A 22,500-nucleotide genomic window follows, 5' to 3' on the forward strand; every position below is an offset into this window, starting at 1 on the left:
TAGCAACTGGATTCCTCTACAAATTGATAAAATCACGGAACGACATTTTATAACCTTATTTAGTACTTTCGTCCAAGTGAAAAAATGCAATATTACTGGAATACAGTTTGTTAGCATGGCTGCCCCCAGGCGATTTCATATGTATGAAAAAATGTGAAACAGGGAGTCGATACCTCAATGTCGTCGCCATAATTAGGCTGTATCATCTTGTTGATTTTTCTTAAAGACTTATATTGTATCTATGATATGAATTTGGAGTAAACCCCAGCCTGAACGGGTTCTTAGTTGGTCGGGACCCTCGTTGTAGCCATAAGTGTATCTCTTAGTAAATAAAATCACTCAAGGTCAGCTATGTCTTATGGCGTGTTCCTCTTGAATTTTCTTTGTGTACACTCGCCTATCTTTTTTCCATCCACCTTTCTTTCTTTTATGAATTTCCTCCCCTTTACATTTTTTTTGTTTTTTTTCATTATTGAGACTCGAAATCAAACTACCTCTGTTCTCGGAATGTCTTCAACACTCAAATATTAATTCCTTTTATTCTCGACTTGTTTTAGAATAGTGTATGTTACCATATCAGAATATCTATTTTATATTTTTGTCGTATCTGTTGCGCTAAAACTAACATATTTTCCATGTTTACATAAAGAGAAAAAAGACGAATGTTAGACCGACGATTGTACCCTACGACAGGCAACTTATCCCCCCCCCCCTGCTCTCTGTCTCCCACTCCCTTGAGTCCCTCCCACTCCCTGGGCGTCTGCTGCCGAGTGGGTGTGGCACTACCTGGTGACTGAAATAGTCCAGGTGAGATTGCTTATGAATTATGCACATGTTGATTATATGAAGACACGTTAATTATGCTAATTATTTTTAATTGTCAGTTTCATAATATTTATGAAATGTCTTCAATTATGTATAAAATCAGCGGCAGTATAACATATTTTCCAATAATTTCGTTATTTAGTGCAGTATGATTACCAACGCCGTAGGTTTAGTAATATCAAGTAGTGGGAAATATTACAAGTGAAATTGTTTTACTTCAGATTTTGGGAACACTGTTGTAAGGTGCAGGGGCTAGGGGGTTAGGAGTGGGAGGGGAAGGGAGAGGGTTAAGCAGGGGATAATGACCCAATGACCCTCCTAGACCCTCCCCAGACTTACCCAGCGGGGGGTACGATACATACTATACTCTTTCACTTCAATATTATTTGATGACATATAATGTGCAGATGACTTATGCAGTGATCAGAATGTTTAGCAATGAATGCAGTAGTCGGGGTGGACGATTTTAAATAATTAATCAATAACTAGACAAAACATAATGTAGCTTCGGAGCGGCTCAATAGATGGCACTGATATGTAAACAAATATGGCCTCTCGCTAAATTTAGTGTAATGACGAACACGTTTGGCCTACCACGATTTCTACGTCAATAATCAAGTGAAACTAGTAATTATACAAACGTAAGCATTCTAGCCACATTGGCATTTGCATATATTGTGTACATACACTTAAGTCCAAGTAAATTAGGCTCGTTGGTTGATGAAGTATGAAAATTAACATTTTCATAATTTCAATGGATGAATTAGCTGTGCTTGTAATGAGCTAGTCTCACAGCTTGCTAAGATCCACCCTTGAGGCAAGTAAAAAGTAATTTTAAAAAATAAATTACGCCATATTATTTAAATTACGCATAAATTAATTGCTTGCAGTAGATTAATGTCTCATTCAATTAAGAGTAATGTAATGTCAACACATTTTCAAACGTCAAATTTTGGGGATTGTAATGAAGAAGAATCCTGTCACGGGGTTAAATTTGTTTAATTGAGTATGATTAACATTAGTAGTGGATGGGGAGGAGTTCATAATGTGAATAATCAGCATTTTGTTACATGAATGAGGATGTGAAACCTTTGATATACATCTGATGGATGCCTTTGATTTAGTAAAATTTGAGAAATATTCCTTAAAAGGGGAAATCACTTATGTAAAGTACATAATAGATTATTATGGGATCAAGTGCTATCACACCAATAGACAAAAAAAAAATTGTCCGTTTATGTGTATATATTTCTGAATAAGATGCAAATCAAAGAGGGTTGTAGTAGTTTAATTTTTATTACTATATTTACCATGTCACTTCATTTTTTTTTTCTTTTTGCACATTATTAAGCTCATTTCTCCAACTGCTATGATTTTTGTTCTTAAATCAGTTTCCACCTTTATCCAAATAGGCATGTATGCTCATATGAGTGCTCGCGCATGCACATGTGCATTTGTCAAAGGAAAGCTTTGAAAGTTTCCCAGTGAATTTTGATTAGGGATTACTATTCTCCTCAGATGTTGGTAGGTTATTCTATTAATCCCTTTCTGTTTTCAATTCCTACACATTAGTGTGCTTGTCAAAGGAAAGCTTTGAACATTTCTTAGTGATTTGTGATCAAATATTAATGGTATTTTTTCAGAAGTGCACACCTATGCGATATAGCATTAGGAAATTAATGTTATTTTTGTAAATTATGATATGTCAACGTTTTATAATTTTTTTGTGGAAATAACAAAAAGTTGTTAAAAGCAAATACATAACCGAATAAAGTTGGGATCATAGGGTCGAGACGCCATGTTGTCTATCTATTCCCACTTCAAGCAAATACGAAGCTGAGGCATGAGTGGGGATACGAAGATGCTGGCATCTATATCTTGATTATATTTATATAGTAGTCGTAGCTGAGTGACCTCTGTATTCTGTGAACTGGCTTGATCTTCATGCCCTTAATGAAGTAGCCTTGCTGTGGATGTGCTGTGTCTTGTGACACTGCTTCTGACCCAGGGCAGTGGACAGGATGCAGGGATGACCCGTCATCCAGGAGATGCCAAGATGAGAGTGAGGGAGGAAGGTGGAGGGGAGTGGAATAGGTAGGGAATGGAATGGGTGGGAGTGATTTCTATGCCTTTTTCTTTTTGGATACCCCCCCATGTAAGGGGGGAAAAAAACCTTTGGTATATGTATGTATTAATATTCAGAGTAAAAGAGAACAAGTGATACAGCTGTAACTTTATATTTCGTAACGCAAGTATTGTGATGCATCATCGAATCGTCACACATCAGGCACCCAATGGTACCCACGAGAATTTGACTCGTATTGAAGAGGTTAACGACTTTTGTAACTCTTGGGGTGATGTTGTCCTGTAAGATAGAAGTGCTGGTAATTGCCGACTAAATACGAAAGCCAAAATCGGCCTCCCTTCCCCCAATTCCTACTGTTGATCACCTTTCGGCTTTTCATTATTTTCTTGCTGTTCATCATCTTCCTCATTTTCATTATGTCCTCGCTGTTCATTATCTTCCTCATTTTCATCATTTTCTTGCTGTTCATCATCTTCCTGCTATTCTTTGTCCTCCTGTTCATTGTCCTTCTCATTGTCCTCTTGCCTTTTGTTGTCCTTGTCCTTTTTGTTGTCCTGTTGGCATTAATTGTCCTTGTCTTCTTGGCATTTATTGCCCTTGTCCTTCGCTTTGTCCTCTTGCCATTCATTGTCCTTGTCCTTTTCATTGTCCTCTTGCCATTCAGTGTCCTTGTCCTTTTTGTTGTCCTCTTGCCATTCATTGTCCTTCTTGTTGTCCTCTTGCCGTTCATTGTCCTGCCGTTCGTCATCTGATGTTCATCGTCCTTGTGCTTCTCTTCCACTTTCCCTCACTACCCCCCCCTTGCTCTCTCTCTCTCTCTCTCTCTCTCTCTAGCAGGAGATAGGACTCCACAAATGTTGCTCCTTTACTATATACTACAATTAGGTAAATACACACACACACACCTTCCTCTCTCTCTCTCTCTCTCATTACCTTTAGATCTTGCTACATATGAGCTCCAAGTTCTCGTTCAGGAATATAATAGCTGTCAATCACAGGCCCAACACAAGAGCCAAGACTGCACTGAATCTCTCTCTCCCTTCCTCTCTTTGTCAGAGCTCAGGTTTAAGGATATGTGCATGTCTCGTGTTTACGCTTATTACGATTCAGACTGCCGTCCTCCTGGTCTTGTTCAACTGACCAAAGATTCACTTCAGTACGAGTCAAATTCTCGGATGCAGCATCGGCTGCCATATGTACGATTTCATCACACTGCTCGGTCACTGCTGTATCACTCGTTCTCTCTTACTCTGAGTAATAAAGAAAACGTGATCAAACCAATTCACAGACTCCTGGGGTAACTCGTGTACTATTACAAAAATATATAATCAAGATGGCGATGCCAGCATCCTTGTCTACCCACTGAGGCCTATGTAGGCGTCATCATACCGAAGTGGTTAATCACCTCATATTACAAAGGATTATGAAGAGCATGCCGACAGGTGACCTTGTGGTTCATAAATAGGTCAATACAGGGGAAAAAAAAGTAGATAAATTGATCAAATAAGTGTTAACTGCAGTTCACGTTACGGGACTTTAGCAACATCCCCATGGATCCGTCATAGAGATTTATTTATTATTATTATTACCTGTCATCCAGGAGACAAGATGAGAGTGAGGGAAGGGTGGTGATTGGTATATGTAGTATTATCATCATTATTATTATTTTAATATTTTTTCACAAGTTGTTTTTTCCTGATTTTCATAATTTTCTTGCTGTACTTCATCTTCCTGCTATACTTTTTCCTCCTCCTGTTCATTGTCCTTTTCATTGTCCTCTTGCCATTCATTGTCCTTGTCCTCGTTGTCCTCTTGGCATTCATTGTCCTTGTTTTTCTCTTTTTTTTTTTTTTTACAATCTTCCCTCTAATTTTTTGCTATGTGCACGGAAATTTGCTTGTATGCAAACTTTGCTGTCTTAGAAAAGTACGTGCACACCAATGCAAGTCACCATCTTATCATTTAAGCCATTAAACTCAGATGACATGATTCTTGTCATTTGGGCAAATAAAACAAAAAATCATAAATCACCAAAATGTGGGCTATCCTAGGGTGACAATTCTTCATGTGGACTATCCTAGGGTGACAATTCTTCATGTGGGCCATCCTAGGGTGACAATTCTTCATGTGGGCCATCCTAGGGTGACAATTCTTCATGTATGTGATCTTAGGGTGACAATTCTTCATGTATGTGATCTTAGGGTGACAATTCTTCATGTGGGCTATCCTGGGCTGACAATTCTTCATGTGGGCTATCCTAGGGTGACCATTCTTCATGTGGGCCATCCTAGGGTGACCATTCTTTGTGTGGGCTATCCTAGGGTGACAATTCTTCATGTGGGCTATCCTAGGGTGACAATTCTTCATGTGGGCTATTAGGCTTAGGGTGACAATTCTTCATGTGGGCTATTAGGCCTAGGGTGACAATTCTTCATGTGGGCTATTAGGCCTAGGGTGACAATTCTTCATGTGGGCTATTAGGCCTAGGGTGACAATTCTTCATGTGGGCTATTAGGCCTAGGGTGACAATTCTTCATGTGGGCTATCCTAGGGTGACAATTCTTCATGTGGACTATCCTAGGGTGACAATTCTTCATGTGGGCTATCCTAGGGTGACAATTCTTCATGTGGGCCATCCTAGGGTGACAATTCTTCATGTAGGTCATCTTAGGGTGACAATTCTTCATGTGGGCTATCCTAGGGTGACCATTCTTCATGTGGGCTATCCTAGGGTGACCATTCTTCATGTGGGCCATCCTAGGATGACAATTCTTCATGTGGACTATCCTAGGGTGACAATTCTTCATGTGGACTATCTAGGGTGACAACTCTTCATGTGGGCTATTAGGCCTAGGGTGACAATTCTTCATGTGGGCTATTAGGCCTAGGGTGACAATTCTTCATGTGGGCTATTAGGCCTAGGGTGACAATTCTTCATGTGGGCTATTAGGCCTAGGGTGACAATTCTTCATGTGGGCTATTAGGCCTAGGGTGACAATTCTTCATGTGGGCTATTAGGCCTAGGGTGACAATTCTTCATGTGGGCCATCCTAGGGTGACAATTCTTCATGTAGGTCATCTTAGGGTGACAATTCTTCATGTGGGCTATCCTAGGGTGACCATTCTTTTGTGTGGGCTATTAGGCCTAGGGTGACCATTCTTTTGTGTGGGCTATTGGGCCTAGGGTGACCATTCTTTTGTGTGGGCTATTAGGCCTAGGGTGACAATTCTTCATGTGGGCCATCCTAGGATGACAATTCTTTATGTGAGTCATCCTAGGGTGACAATTTTTCATCTGGGCCATCCTGGGTTTACGATTCTTTGTATAAGTTGATGACAATAATCATAACCTTCATTCAACCTAACCTAATGTAACCAAACCTAACAACCTAATCTAATCTAACATAACCTAATCTTCATTCCACTTGATATTTGGCGTACTGGGGTGACAGTTCTTCAGGTGGGTTCTCGTGGGGTGATTCTTCACGTGACCCTTACATTTTTATACAAAATGTGTAATTCAGTTACGTGGATTGAAGTTATTATTGCCGTATTGTGACAGGATTACATGCACAAAATTATTAATAAGACGTATTTTGAAGTTGATCAAATGTTTTGATTGTAACGAGCACTTTGTTAACATTTTCAGAAATGGCAGCTAGGGAGATGGCACAGGGATCAACCGATAAGGACTACTCATGATTGCAAAAAAAGAAATTAGAGAATGCGGAACACACGAGAAATTAGATTTCAATTATAAGTGAATTTGTCATATGCTTTGAAGCCGAACACCAATATGACGGACTTGAGAGCCGAGAATCTGTTAGGTCTCAACATGACCGACAGAAGAGTCGAAAACCTTATGGTTCCCGGCATGAGAGATGCTGGAGCGGAAAACCTGATGCGTCCTACCATGAGAGACGCGGGAGCAGAAAATCTGATGCGTCTTGCCATGAGAGAAACGGGAGCGGAAAACCTGATGAGGCCCACTATGAGAGACATCGGAGCCGAAAACCTGATGCGTCTTTCCATGAGAGATACGGGTGCCGAGAACCTCATGCGTCTCACCATGCGGGAGACAGGAGCCGATGGCTTCATGCGATCCACCGTTAGGGATACGGGAGTCGGGAACCGTATGGGTCCGGCAATGGGAGCCGAAAACCTTATGCGCCCCACCATGAGGGAGATGGTAGCAGAAAACTACATGCGTCCCACGATGAGAGATGTGGGAGGTGAGAATCGTATGGGTCCGACGCTGAGAGACATGGGAGCGGAAAACCTGATGCGTCCCGCCATGCGAGACTCGGGGTCAGAAAATCTGATGCGACTTGCCATGAGGGACGCTGGAGCCGAAAACCTGATGCGTCCGGCTATGAGAGAGACGGGAATCGAAAACCTAATGCGTCCTAATATGAGAGAGATGGGAGCGGAGAGTCTTATGCGTCCTAATATGAGAGAGACGGGAGCGGAGAGTCTTATACGTCCTAATATGAGAGAGATGGGAGCGGAGAATCTTATGCGTCTTGCCATGAGAGAGACGGGAGTCGAAAACCACATGGGTGCCTCCATGAGGAACCCTAATGAGAATCATATGATTCCCCCCATGGGGACGACAGAGAGCCTAATGCATCCCACTATGAGAGAGCCAGGACCGGAAAACCTCATGCGTCCTGCGATGAGGGAGACGGGAGTCTGTATGGGTCCTACCATGCAAGACCCCATAGCTGAAAATCTCATGCACCCCAACATCAGAGAGAGGGGACACGAGAACTGCATAAGCCCCACCATGAGAGAGACGGAAGCAGAAAACCTGATGCATCCTAGCATCCGAGAAACCGGACCAGAAAATCTCATGGCTCCCACTATGACAAACACGGTAGAAAGCCAAATGGGCCCTGCCATGAACAGTGCCGGACCTGAGAACCACATGGGCCCCACAATGACGGACACAATAGCAGAAAATCAAATGGACACTACTATGGGGGAGACGGCAGGACCCGAGAATCATATGGGTCCTGACACGTCAGAAAACCCTGACAGTAGTATGGCGACAGATGTGGCTGACAACCAGATGGATCCCATCGTAATGGATGCAGTAGGAGAAGATGGTGTAGGTTCCACCGTGACGGACACTGAAGCTGAAAATGTAGGTCCTGCTACAACAGGCACGAGCGAAGAAACTCCAGCAGACCCGGCTAAAGACGCTGAGACTGATGAAACCAAAGAAGCTCAAACGGACGCAGTTAAAGACGATCAGACAGACGCAGTTAAACCTCCTCCCAGAAAGGTCAAGAGGAGAAGGAAGAAGAGGAAAACAAAATCGGATAAAAAGGGCGCTAAAGCAAAGACTGACAAGAAAGCCCGGGACAAGCCCCAGAAATGCATGGTTTGCAGTTCTGTGTTTTCTAACACGAGGTCTCTCAAAAAACATATTAAAATACATACAAGTGAAAAGAATCACAAATGTACTTTCTGCGATTCTGCCTTCCTACGTCCAGCTCACCTGAAACTCCACCTTTTGACCCACACTGGCGAAAAACCTCATAAATGTTTAGTATGCGACGCCTCATTCGCTCGCAAGGGGACCCTCAAGGACCACCTTCTGACGCACACGGGAGAAACGCCACACAAATGTTCGTATTGTAGTTCTGCGTTTGCATACGCAGGGGCTCTAAAGACACACATGCGATCACACACAGGGGAGAAACCTCACAAATGCTCGTTTTGTGGGTCGGCCTTCGCTCAAGCGGCAAATCTGAAAGTGCACCTACGGAGACACACGGGCGAAAAACCATACAAATGTTCGATCTGCGGTGCTGCATTTACTTATTCGGGGACTTTGAAAGCGCATATGAGAGACCACACCGGGGCAAAACCGTTTAAGTGTGCGCTTTGCAGCGCCGCCTTTGAACAGTCCGAAGGTCTTAAACTTCACCTCAAGACGCACCCAAGTGTGTTCAAATGTTCGCTTTGCGATTCCGCCTTTTTGCGAGCAAATCACCTGAAGAGTCACCTTCGGACTCACTCGGGGAAGAAACCGCACAAGTGCTCCCTGTGCGATGCCGGCTTTATTTCGGAAGAAACCCTGAAATGGCATCTCGATAATCACTCGGCACCTAAATCTTACAAGTGCACAGTTTGTAATTCTGCATTTGATCTCTTAGTCAGTCTCAAAAGTCACCTTCAAACGCACACAAGCGAAAAACCGTACAAATGTACGCACTGTGGTGCCGCCTTCTTACGTGAAAATCACCTAAATAATCACCTTCGAACACACGAAGGTGCGAAACCTCACAAATGTTCAATTTGTAACACGGCCTTTTCGACTGTTGAGGATCTAAAGACGCACCTTGAGAATCATACAAACGAGAAACCGTACAAGTGCTCCGTCTGTAAATCTGGGTTCGACCTGGCAGTCGATCTCAAGAGTCACATGAAGACGCATTCGCGTCAAAAACCGCACAAGTGTTCGCTCTGCGATTCCTCTTTCCTACGTCCAAGTCAGCTGGAAATCCATCTTCGAACGCACACGGGCGAAAAACCTCACAAATGTACGTACTGCAACGCTGCATTTGCCCGCAAGGGGACTCTAAAAGACCACCTTATGACACACACGGGCAAGAAACCTCACAAGTGTTTAGTTTGCAACGCGTCTTTTGCTTACGCAGGGGCCGTCAGGTTGCACATGCGGAAGCACACAGGTGAGAAACCGTACAAGTGTTCGTTTTGCGATTCGGCATTCGCTCAGGCGGCCAATCTGAACGTGCACATTCGGACACACACAGGAGAAAAGCCTTACAAATGTTCGTTTTGTAGTTCCGCTTTCACGCATGCGAGCACTCTCAAGTCGCACATTCGCAACCACACAGGCGAGAAACCGTTCAAATGCCTAATCTGCAATGCTAAGTTTTCGCAGTCAGTGAATCTGAAACTGCACATGCGGCACCACACCGGGGAAAAGCCTTATAAATGTACGATTTGCAGTGCGTCGTTTTCTCAGAGGGGAGGTTTGAAGTACCACCTGAGAAAACATACGGGTGAAAAGTCGCACAAGTGCAGGCTCTGTGTCGCCACTTTTCCGCAGCTAGAGGATTTAAAGAGACACATGGAAACACATTTTGAAAGCGAAGCTCATCGTTGCACTCTTTGCAACAAGAAATTTTCGAGCGTGGAAACCCTCAAGACGCATTCGTGTGAAAGGGTCGGAAATAATGCAAGTTGCGACTCCTCTTCGTCACATGCTGGTCCCTCCAATACCTTAACGCAGAACGACCCTGTCGGTCCCAGTGCCTGGCCGTACGGCCAGAACTCTACATTCCACTACGGCCAGAATGCCCCTTTCCATTACGGTCAAACGACCACATTCCAGTACGGCCAAAATTCTCCGTTCCAGTACGGTCAAAATTCCACATTTCATTCCATGCCTTTCAATTCATTTCCTTAATAGAGGAACACTTGAGAAAGCACTTTTGCACTGTACACTTGCTATTGATAGACCAAGTAATGATGCTGCATTGAGAAAGTGCTTCAAAATCTTAACCTAAGAGCACAATTTCTATGAGATGGTCTTTTCACCTTAAAAATTCATATTGGTCTGTGAATATATTGGAAAAAATAGTTTAGTCAAGAGCATTTGGTGGTTATGTCAGCTTTCTTTTTTGTTGTTAAACTTTGTATATGTTTGTTATTCCTACCAAAATGTTTCGGTGTATATGATTACAGATTAAAGTTTACCTGTTAATTATTTATATTTCCTGTGCTGCTCCACTTGAGAATCTATGTATGTATATAAAATTTATCTTTAACTTGAAATATAGATCCAAATATGTTCAGTTGTCACATTTTCAAAGAGTTTAAATATATTATGAAACATAATTGAAAAGATTTTGTTAGTATATGACCAAGACTATAGGGCATGACTTATGACCTTACTAGATGTGTATATCAAACCTCTCGAGTGTGTTTTATGTATTGAAGAAAGAAATTTTAAATTAAATGGGTATTTCTGAAAGAAGTACCCAAAACTACATGTTGATTTTTTCCCCAGAATTTTTTATCAAGATATATACAAATCAAAAGTAGTCACTGGTAAGATGGAACCCAGAAGGCAGAACTGTAAAACAAAAGATAAATTGAGAAAAGATCAAGATAGATAAAGCAAAGTTAAAAAACTATATTTAGAAATGGTGAAGACATAGCATGGTAATTTACAAATGATAGAACACTAGATATATAGATAGAACTTCTTTATTTATTTATTTATATTTATTTTTTTAATAGAAGGAAGTGAATGAAAGGTAGTATCATATGATATGTTCCCAGGCTGCATTATAGAAATGGGAGATATAATGAAAGAGTACAAAGATTCCAAGGTTATTATCAGTAATATTAATATTTTCTGTTGGGTTAAAGATTCTGATCAAAAGAAAATTGTTACTTTGATGATGTAACTCTTGCAAACCCGGAGGATGGTATTGATTATTCAAACCAGAATTAACCTATCTAGTGGCATTAACTGAAGTCCATCATAGATCTAATTGACATAACAGGTTGATAATGGGGTGATGTTGGTTATAAAATTACCAAAACTTCAAGCCAAAATTTTACAAAGAGAATGATAAACTGAATACAGGAATGGTCACCCATATGTGCACTGTGACTGGGTTTAAAACCCAGTGTGCATTATGGCAGGTGTAGTATTAGTGCTTCCACAATGATATTTGGGTCCTGTCTCTTATTCTCTAATTTTCTAACATAGCTAGACTCAAATTGATGTACAATTCCAACTTAATCTATATCCTTGATTTCCAGTTATATTTAGATGTGCATTATATATTGTTTGAGCTTGGGCTAAATCACCTAAGTTATTCTGCATATTTATGCATGTACAGGAATACCTCACTGTATGACCAAGTGCTGTAAAGTAGGTAAAACAAATGTTGGGTGCATATATGCAAAAGCCCCCATGAGGAGGCAAAAATTGAGGGGGGAGGGGGGGTTGACAGGTCCATGAACACAACCCTCCCCCCATATCATTTACATGTAAAACCCATAACCTCGATATACGAATTTTCGCAATGCGACCAGTCAGCTGGGAACAGAACTCGGTTGTATAGTGAGGTATTCCTGTATATGGAAAACTGTATTTCTTCACATCCTCTAGACATACTGTCGTAGTTTGCCCTCATGACTTCTGAAAGGCCTCCCATCTGTAATCAATAGGTCTCATCTGTCAATCACAACTGGATGAAATGGTAAGTATTCAGTATTATAGAGTGAATTTGAATAGTGTATTGTCATAAATAGAAATCTCTTCACATAGTTTAAGGATAGATTTATGATTCTGTATAAAAAAAACAACTATCATTTAAAGTTTGCCACCATTAAGAATTCAATTGAAAGTTTAAAACTTGATGTCATTGTCCTTCATGCCACGCCATCACGTGTGCTTTACTTTTTTCTTATGAATGGGTTTATTTTGTGATGGTGTGGCTAAGCTTTGACTCTTTGCAGGAGAGAACTACAGATAAGGTTTCCTCATTCAACTTCATAACATTATGATGGTGTTCTTATCCCATCTTCCCATGTCATAAAAGCCCAGGGTTGTAGCTCCCAAATTTATTTGTACTCAATAATATTATAAATACACTACACCGGAAAGCTTACAAAATATAAGCTAAGTTTATAGTGAATTTGTGATACATGATATATATACATAAAATATAAAATTGTAGCTATCACTGCAGGCATATCAAATACCATCAGTGATTATATTATTTGTGTGTGTGTGTGTGGGCACAGCACTACGGCAGCCCCCCAAAAATTTAATTCCTGGCTACGGCCCTGTAAGAGCCATCTTAGGAGTGGTATAGGAGAAATTGCCAGAAGAAATGAGAGGCAGTTAAAAAGAAAATCTTTGTATTCCTCTGTGACTGGAGATTTGCCTCAGAATGCAAAGGAACACTGCATGGGTCTTATCCATAGGTCTGCTACATAACTGATTAAAAAATACATCAAGAAGCCCTGTTTGTAATAGCTAACTGCATGACAAGGCTTTTTTTTTTTTTTTTTTTTTTTTTTTAATCTTGTAATAAATGCCTTGCAGGTTGTTCCCTTGACTGAGTTCCACTCTCCCTGTGGAATGTCATGACTGCAATGGTGTTTTCCCACAAATCCCTTATGAAATATATTGAGATTTCTAGAGATTGGGTAGCGGGAGTAAAACAAAGATGATCTAGTACTGTAATTGATTTACTCTAACGTTGCAACCAACTTGGCCTTCTACAGAGAGTCAGCTACAGAAAGTTTTTACATAATTTATATCACCCAGGAGCTATAACCTAACTGAGTACTTTTCAAGAGTGATATAAACTGTGACCTATGTAAAACTTTCTGTAGATAACTCTGAAGAAGTCCAAGTTGGTCTCAACATTAGAGTGAATTAATTCCTAGATCATCTTCGTTTTACTCCTACCACCCAATCTCTCATTTGTCCTGTCTTCTCTAAGTATATATTGTGTTGTTGGCGTGTATGGTTGCATACAATGTAGTCCAGATTGACCTCATTAACAGACGTTAATTTGCTGTGTTTTTTGGTGCTGTGCAATCACTATGCCACCCAAAAACCACTCCAAATCAACGGATTATTCGCATCAACGGACACCGTTACCCCCCTTTTAGTCAGTTAATGAGAGGTCAATCTGTCTTCCATAATGTGTTGTATAATATGGAGTGAAGTGTTATGTCCTGTTGCATCTGTGATGTGGTTGTAGCAATACTACTGTGGTGAAGAAAGAGAGGTTTTGGTGAGTTCATCTCCTGTAAGGTACGAGTGAACTGATTTTACATGCGGCAGGAGACGATACAGACGCTCCTCTACTTACATTAATTCGTTTTACGTTTTTTCGATTTTACGTTCGAACTGACTGTAAAAAAAAAAAAAAAATGGAGTGAATTTTTTAGTTAAGCGTGCTCTCCGTAGTTCAAACGATACTTACACATGATGCTACGTCCATTGTTTACATGGCACAAATGACAGACTGAACGTGCCTTGCCGCCTCCTCCTCCTCCACCATCTCAATTTATGTTGCTTGAATTTAATTTATTTGAAATTAATGTTATTATTTTACAATGTTATGATTAATGATTTAGTGGTGTTTTATAAGATACGGCAATAGAATTTATGGATGTATAGTACAGTAACAACTTACGTTCATTTTCACGTTACGTTCGGCCGTTCGGAACCTAACTAAAACGTAAGTTGAGGAGCGTCTGTATATGTATACCGCGTGGGTAGTCACCCGTGGTGCGTAATTACATAATTGCACTGGATTAAGTCAGGTCGGATCAACCAGGGTCGCACTGTCAGAAAAGCGTCAGGTCGCGGGCGACATCATGCGCGTTCCATGCCACGTGATCATAGTGGTGTGTACACGGTCATCCAGCCTTTCCTGGTAAATCGAAAGGGTCGGATGGTGGTCCCACTGCAGCCTGGCCAAGTGGACTCTGTCCTCTCGAGGAAGAGATCAGTTGTTGCTTGGAGTTGTTGGACTTTTCCAGAATTCCAGAATTTCAGCTCAGTGGGGCCTACTTTGGTAGCTAGAATCGGTCCTCTTTCATTAACCCATTCAACTCCGATGACAAGATGTCTTGTCATTTGGTCAAATAAAACAAAAAATCATAAAACACCAAAATGTTTGATCAAACACCAGAAAAATATGACGTCAGTCCTCGCTTCGCTCGCAGCGAAGCGAGGACTGACGTCATATTTTTCTGGTGTTTGATCAAACATTTTGGTGTTTTATGATTTTTTGTTTTATTTGACCAAATGACAAGACATCTTGTCATCGGAGTTGAATGGGTTAAGTCAAGCTTCTGGAACACCCAATAAGGTCATAGACTTGACACTGATTGTCATGGCTGCAATGTTTAAAATTAAAGTTGAACCTCGGATAACGAACGCCTCAGTTAACGAACAAATCGCTTAACGAACAAGTTATGTGAACAATGTTTTGTTTCCGTTAACGAACGATGCCTCGAAGTACGAACATACGCATACGCCTGTACACACCATCCCACCGGCTCAGTTGTGATTTGACGTGTTTGCATTTACACCGTAATTGTTTCAGTTGGCGAACGTTTCGGTTTAAGAACGGATTAAATTCGTTATCCGAGGTTCCACTGTACTAGTCTATATCTAGACACTAGAATTGAAAAATGGATCTTGTTGTGTTATCATTACATGCAGGAATATCGTAATATTTGCAGTTTTCTTTCGGGTCGCTCGGTAAGGTCGTCGACTTGTTGACGCGGAATGTGTTGTTGTTTTTGTTGTTCGCCCTTCGAAGTCGAAGATGACCATAACATTGCCTTTTATTTTTATTTTTATTCTATTTTAATTATCTTATTATTATTATTATTATTATTATTATTATTATTGTTGTTGTTTTTAGAAAGGATGCGTCCGAAGGTGGCTGACCAGACTTATCAGGGCGAGAAAGCCCCTCCCACCTGTAGGGCAAAAGTGCTGAGCTAGAAGACGTCTTGTCAGATGGACCAGGTTTGGATGCCGCGCTGGATTCTTCCGGAAAAGCGAGATTGGGGTTTCCCGTAGAAAATAAAGGTAGAAACGAAGCAGCGAGATAACGAGTTTATCAATGGCAGACTGGACAACTGAGATATCAGGAAATCTTCCGGGTAGGCCCCAGAGTGATGGACCGTTACCTCAAATATAACTGGAAAATATGTATTGCATAACTTCCGAGAAACTTTTTATTTTTCTGGAATTTGTATAAAGCATTCATGTGCACGAATGAATACAACAATATTGATTGTATGTGTGTGTATATATATATATATATTATATATATATATACAGTATATATATATAATATATATATACAGTATATATATATATATATAATATATATATATATTATTTTTTTTTATTATTATTATTTTTTTTTGCTTAATGTTAAAAATATTACTTTCATTTTTGAGTCCTTTGTTGTGTTTTGGGATTTTCATTAGGCTCATGGAATCTCGCTGGCTGAGCGAGTTAGAGCGTCGTTACTTGCAGCGATGGTCGAGGGGATGGTGGTTCTAATCCTGCCACCGGCGAAATTGAGCCAAGGGCATGGTTCATTAAATTCCACGGTACAAAGTCCTCTGTGAGGGGCATCGTCCTAGTCTTCTGATAGTGGGGAGTTTTTTATGTTAAACCATATCGACATCATCATTTACTATGATAGGGTTGGGTTCCATCAGTATAGATTGGTTCCTCATTGAAGGAGTCATCACACTGGGCTATTTTTCCTTCATCATCGGATTAATCGACGATATGGCCCACCTCCAGAAACAAATTACGCTGTAATATATATATATATATATATATATATATATACATATATATATATATATATATATATATATATATATATATATATACTATAAACAAAAATACATAATGTCATTTGAAATGCTAGAGGGAAATTATTTTACTCCGGCATATCAATTTCCCTCCCAAAAGCCGCGGACAGCAAATATGTTCCAACAATCGGAGGGAAAATAGTTCAGTATGATAACGCTATAAGCAAAGCTTCAAATGTTTTTCCTTTTATATATATTATTTTGTCTTGTGCATTTCTTCAGGGCTCCAGTGTAACAATATAAGTTCAGACGGATGTGTTGTCGATGTAGGCTCAGGGAGGGCTGCACAGTTCCATTTATTGTAAGTAAACCGAAACACGACACGAAAACGAGTCTGTTTTTAACATTTCTTATTATATATATATATATATATATATATATATATATATATATATATATATATATATATATATATATATATATATAAAGTTTAATTTCCTTCCGACTTGGGTTGTAGGTTTTATTTTTTTCATTTTATGTTTTTCAGTTTGTTTCGTTATATTCTTGTCATACAGTTTTTATGTGCAATTGTAGAATACTATAACGCCTTCTCGATGAAGTTAGCTGACTGATTGCCATTTTCAATTATTTCATTTATCTATGTTCTTGAAGAATCACCGTTATTATTTATATTAATATTATGTGTATGCAGAACGTCCTTTTTTAACAAGTTATTGTTAATGCTTGAAATGCGCCTTCATTCTATTTTATTCAGAGGATGATTGTCTTCGTTTTTCTATAGAAGTTTCAGTATTTTGCATTTTCTTTCTAGTTGAAGTCGATGTTACACTTTTTCATTCTGGCCTTCAACAGATCCTTGTATCACTTGTTCTGTCTCTTCCATTTCCGTTGAGACTAGATATGTTTTTAGTCGTTTAACATTCGATGCTTGTTGTCTTCTCAGCTGATGTTTTGGATACTTTGAAGACATCTTTGACGAATTTGGGATGGCCACTGCTTACACAGCCATTAGTAGGCAATGTTTAGAATTACTAGTCTTTATTATAGACATTGATATTTAAAAATGTCTTGTTGTGTCATCAGTACATGGTGAGGAATGTCGATCTGTTATTTTCTTTTGCGAAGCAATAGATGTTTACAGTAAGCGGCAGTGATGTGCATGTTTTTTTTTTATCTTCTTTTATCTTCATGAAAATTATCTCTCTATACATTAACAGTAAATGCGTGTTTCATCATATGATGTGTATGTATATAAAGCAAATGCCTGCCCTATCCATGTTGGTGAATACTTAATTTTCTATTATTTGCTGCCCCCCCTCCCGATAATACTATAGAAAATTAAAAATTCATTTTCAGAAGTTCTGCGACAGACAGGTGATAGGGAGCCGATTGTTACTGACGCCCCTCTTGCGTGACCACCATCATTAGTCTCAAACTAATCTAAATAGCTTGATGTAGTCTGTCTTATTTTTCGATAGGTTAGAAAATGTCCTCAATTGAACACCCCTCCCCCCTATATTTTATCTCTGCAGGTTTTCATCTAAAAGAAGGCCAACTCTGAAATCGCTACATATTTCATGAATTTATTAGATAAGTTGCCAGGATATCAAGTCGCCTTTCCGTTGGTACAAGATTGCCAAGTAAGAAAATATATAGATTAGTTTTTATCTATTTTGTTTGTTAAGTCTTTATTCATTTATTCATGTCTGTTTATTCTATGTTTTGTAAATGAGCATTATTATCGCGCCAGTCGGGGTGGGGGATAATGTCGGCATTCAATTCCAGAGGAAACAGTTCTCCGATAGCCAGATGTGCTATCTTAAGGAACTACGTGGAAACAAAACGAAGGAACAGTAGAAATTAAATTGACTGGCATTCTCATACGAGTGGAAATTAGTTTCCAATTATAGAATTAAATAATTCTGGTTCATAGGGATGTCATTAAAATGAGAAAATCAAGTGGTCGGTCTCACTTGGAACAAAAGAGATTTAAACAAGACTGGATCGTACCGTAGATGACACGACATGGAACGACAACTATAGATAAAACAATTTGGTGGTTTTTTTTGTTTCCCTATGATAAGAAATAGATGTATTTGAGTTTCAAATGTCAAATTTCATTCTACCACTAATGGCAGCTATTTGTATATTATTACTTCTTTGTTTTATATTTGAGGTATTTTAAGGTAATTTAATCTGAAATAATCTGGCAGGGTTAATGCAATTTAATACAATATAGATACACAGAAAAAAACAACCCTGCTAGGATGTAATAATGATCCTCCGCCTGCGGCGTTTTCAACCGAACGCGATGATATATATATATATATATATATATATAATATATATACATATATATATATATATATATATATATATATATATACATAGATAGATATAGATTATATAAGTGGAAACCTACACAATTGAGGATAAGATAAGTATATAAAATGGTAATAGAATGGAAAAAATACTGCATCAATAAAACACTTTTTATTTCCACCCAACGAAAGCAGGACAAGGAGAGGTGAGATTTTGTTCTGTAAAATCCAAAAACCTCTTAAGGCATGACTGCAGTATTATTCAAGTATTTATCTTTTTACTAATATATATTATGCAATATTGTTTTATAAATGCACTACGAGAGGAACAGATAGGTAAGAAACAAACATGTTAATTATACAATTTAATTTTGTAATTTATTTTGTAATACCTTGGTAAAAGTGAAAAAAGCATATTTTGAATCCGCCGCTAATGACCTTCGCAGTTGACGCGGCAGATAATTATTGATAAATCAATAACTAGTCTAAACAGTAATGTAGTTCGGAGCCGCTGAATAGATGGCGCTGATATGTAAACAAAAATGGCTTCTCGCTAAAATTAGACTAATGGCGTTCTTCGTCAAGGTTGCTGTGATTTCTTCGTCCATGATAGAACTCTCCCTGTAATTATACCAACGTAAGCATTTAACCCATCGTGGCACTTGTCCGTGGTGTGTCCATATGTATATCGTCAAGGTAGCTATGGGTTACTTGCCATCAAAGTGGATGAATTAACAGGTATTAACATTCTTAAGTTACCGAATGTACTCTTTGTTGTAGTTGCAATGAGTAGATTAAGATGATTAGGTCTCCGTATGGGTACAGGGGTAATTTTATCCAAAAGTTGTGCCATCTGTTATTGAAAACAAAGCTGAGTAGTTCATTAAGTCGGTACAAGATAGTATTAACTATCAGCCATTTAGCTGTAACTTTCTATTTCAATCAAGACAACTGTAGACTAGTTTGAAGGAGGCCAAATTGACCTGGTTATTGTATATTATTGATAATAGAGATGACATGCAGCAAGAACTGAATGATAATCATTCTACTGGAATGTGTAGCAACTTAACCCATATTGATATTGAGATAATTTCAGGACTAAAAATTGAGGATGTGGTTTGAAGAATTCAAGATTAGTCAATGTAAAAAATACAAAATATGAGGGAGGTATTTTTCAGTGGAAAATATATAAATGCTTAATGGTGAAAATGCACAATTTTTCATGAAACCAGAACTGTAGACACAGTTGACAACAAACTTAAAATTCATTGTGGGTGAGGTGTGGAGGTATATAAAGCCATAGCTAATCACGCATTGAATAATATACAGCAGCATGACATTACCCTTGAACCACCCAGTCTGTGATAAACATGGGATTGATCTGTATGTGGGCGTCGTAAGTCCTGACTTCAGAGCAAAAATGTAGTCATCATAAGACAGTTTTACCTACTTGCAATTGATTTACTCTGAATTTCATTTCTCCATGTAATATCATGAAAATATTATTTCTTTAAATGCTTAGTTTTGGATATTGGAATATCTTAAATTCTTTAAATTCACATCCTCGACTGTAACGTAAATCAATCGGAAGGTCATTGAAATTGTACACATTAACTGAGGGCATGGCACAGTGTTCTTTTTTACTTCCAGTTCATTTAAGATACAGTCGGGACTCACTTTTTGGACATGGCAAGACCAGATGCCGATAATTTCAGACAGAATATTTTTTATTTTACGAGGACTCGGAAAATTCGGATTTGCCAAAATTGATCAAGATGACAGGTAAGGTTTGTGGTATACATTGCCGATGTCTTTAGTCATTTACGTAGCGACGTTACATGTATTTTACGGACTTCCTTAGTTACCCACATGTTTCTCACTGTCCTGCATGCGACACTAAATACTTGTTTATGTTATAAAGTACATGCAAGATGTAAATCTTTTATAAGGAACTTATAATTCCTTAATGCCAAGGGAAGAGCTCAAGTAAGGTAGTACTTGGTATAGCTATATTTGACATCATGTCTCGGAAAACCCAGATTTCTTCTAGATTTGAATCTGCCCCCCAAAAAAAAAAATATGAGTCCCATTAATAGTATCTCTCTTGTGACTTGTCCGTTCCGATTCCCCCCCCCCCCAAGTTGCCAGGTTTATTTGCTTGTCTTTTTGGCACCACCCTAACCCTGGTCTACTTCAGTGATGACCTCTTATCAAACGCCAGTATATTTTAAGTAGACATTCCCCTTCCCTCATATACACATGTATATATATATGTACATATACATATATAACATGTCTCCCCCATACCAGCAGTACCTCGTGTGATATTGTTCCTGCTGCCATTCACCCTTGTGTGACACAATTCCGTGTTTTGTTAGAGAATGGGTCACAGGATATCGAGGTTGACTAGTGCTAGCAGATCCGTTATATTCTAACATTCCTAAAACGGTACATGCACACATACACACAGACATACAGTTAAGAATTAACCTGTTCAAAATTAATCAAATTCTTGCACTTGGCATTAGATGCCTAATGTACTATGCATCACACTACTCGTGTTATATAAACTCACTTCTATATTACTCGTTTTCTTTCACTCTGAATAAAAATAAACACGGAATTCGGTGGTCACTCAGTTACAGCTACAAAATAAAAATTATCAAGACGCCGACACTGGCATTCGTGCATGCCCACTTGTACCTCATGATGCCTATGTAGGTGTTGTATCAAAGAAGTTAAGAAAGATTGCTTAAAAGTTGTTAGGAAGCAGTTTTATATATATTGCATCATTTGTGGAATACGTTAAAATATATAATTGAGAACAACATTAGTTAATGGAAGGGAATGCAATGAGGTAAATAAAAGAACAAAATGAAAGGGACCATGTGTCAGAGGGACATAAAGAAATGGAAATTTTAATATGGATGTGTAAACTACTGAAATAGATGATGAGATGATAATTATGTTATTGAGCTGGATCTGTATATGAAATTCGAATTATGATATTTGAAGAATAAGAGACAGGACCCCATAATCATGGTTTCTTTATTGTTTAATATGATTACAATCAGGTAAACACACACACACACACACACGACTCATGGCGCAGTGGTAGAGTTCCTGGCTTGTATTATGGTGGTCTGGGTTCGAATTCCACCCAGGGCTCAAATAATTTCAGTATCACTGCACTGTGGGTCGTTACTCCAACACTCGTGGACAGGGAGTTGTGTGTGTGTGTGCGCATGTATAGTCACAGCATTACCCATAGATCGGTCATATATGAGTTCTCTTGTGGGAGGATAAAAAAACAACTGCCAATCACGAGCCCAACACGTGATCCAAGACCATGGTGGTGAACACGCACACACACACAATACATGAGTTCAGATCTAAATATGATAATTGGAAACAAAAGATATAGATAAAGGTGGAACTGTACATGAATTTGAGTTTAGGTATTTTTGAAAATTAGAGAATAGGATAAAGAACCCAATAAGAGTTGCTCTTTTCCTGCATTCTATAATTAGGTACAATTAGATAAATACACACACACACACACATATCAATAATCAAGGATATAGATTAAGTTGGAACTGTACATATGTATGTACAGTATATATATATATGTTGTGTATGTGTAAGACAGGTTCAACATTTTTAGAACCTCTGTCTTAAACATACACAACATGTCGGAGGGCTCGCCTGATATGGAGATTGGATGAAAATGAGACCGTCTTCTGTAGCTACGCGGAGTGTGGTCGGGGACTTGTTACAGTCCTTTTCAACCATCGCACGTAGCTCAGTCGCTAGCGTCTTGGCTTTGTGATTATGCACGCACAGGTCAGGATCCCTTGGCAGAGCTTCTAAACACACACA

The 22,500-nt window shown here is 39.0% G+C and overlaps 3 protein-coding genes across 13 annotated transcripts in view; 2 read left to right on the forward strand and 1 right to left on the reverse strand.

Annotated features, from left to right (window-relative positions):
- Positions 1-690, reverse strand: part of LOC143031587 (uncharacterized) — a 9,633-nt gene extending 8,943 nt beyond the window's left edge. The window contains exon 1 of the mRNA XM_076195629.1: positions 495-690. The gene's annotated coding sequence lies outside the window, so the exon portion shown is untranslated. The remainder of the gene's footprint in view (positions 1-494) is intronic.
- Positions 1-10,938, forward strand: part of LOC143031584 (uncharacterized) — a 22,809-nt gene extending 11,871 nt beyond the window's left edge. For 2 of the 4 annotated variants that reach the window (XM_076195625.1, XM_076195624.1), the window contains one exon: positions 6,561-10,938. In XM_076195625.1, the coding sequence (XP_076051740.1) occupies positions 6,708-10,355 (3,648 nt within the window). In that variant the 5' untranslated portion in view covers positions 6,561-6,707 and the 3' untranslated portion in view covers positions 10,356-10,938. Of the gene's footprint in view, positions 1-734; positions 808-1,313; positions 1,467-6,560 lie in introns of those variants that run through there. The other 2 variants (XM_076195626.1, XM_076195623.1) reach the window with 2 other exon arrangements.
- Positions 10,939-19,099: 8,161 nt separating this feature from the next.
- Positions 19,100-22,500, forward strand: part of LOC143031589 (uncharacterized) — a 13,609-nt gene continuing 10,208 nt past the window's right edge. For 2 of the 8 annotated variants that reach the window (XM_076195633.1, XM_076195635.1), the window contains exons 1-2: positions 19,105-19,359; positions 20,272-20,403. The gene's annotated coding sequence lies outside the window, so the exon portion shown is untranslated. Of the gene's footprint in view, positions 19,360-20,252; positions 20,404-22,500 lie in introns of all 8 variants that reach the window. The other 6 variants (XM_076195634.1, XM_076195637.1, XM_076195631.1 and 3 more) reach the window with 6 other exon arrangements.

The sequence above is a fragment of the Oratosquilla oratoria genome, chromosome 12 (assembly GCF_046742065.1).
Source record: "Oratosquilla oratoria isolate Oo_2021 chromosome 12, ASM4674206v1, whole genome shotgun sequence".
NCBI classification, from domain to species: domain Eukaryota; kingdom Metazoa; phylum Arthropoda; class Malacostraca; order Stomatopoda; family Squillidae; genus Oratosquilla; species Oratosquilla oratoria.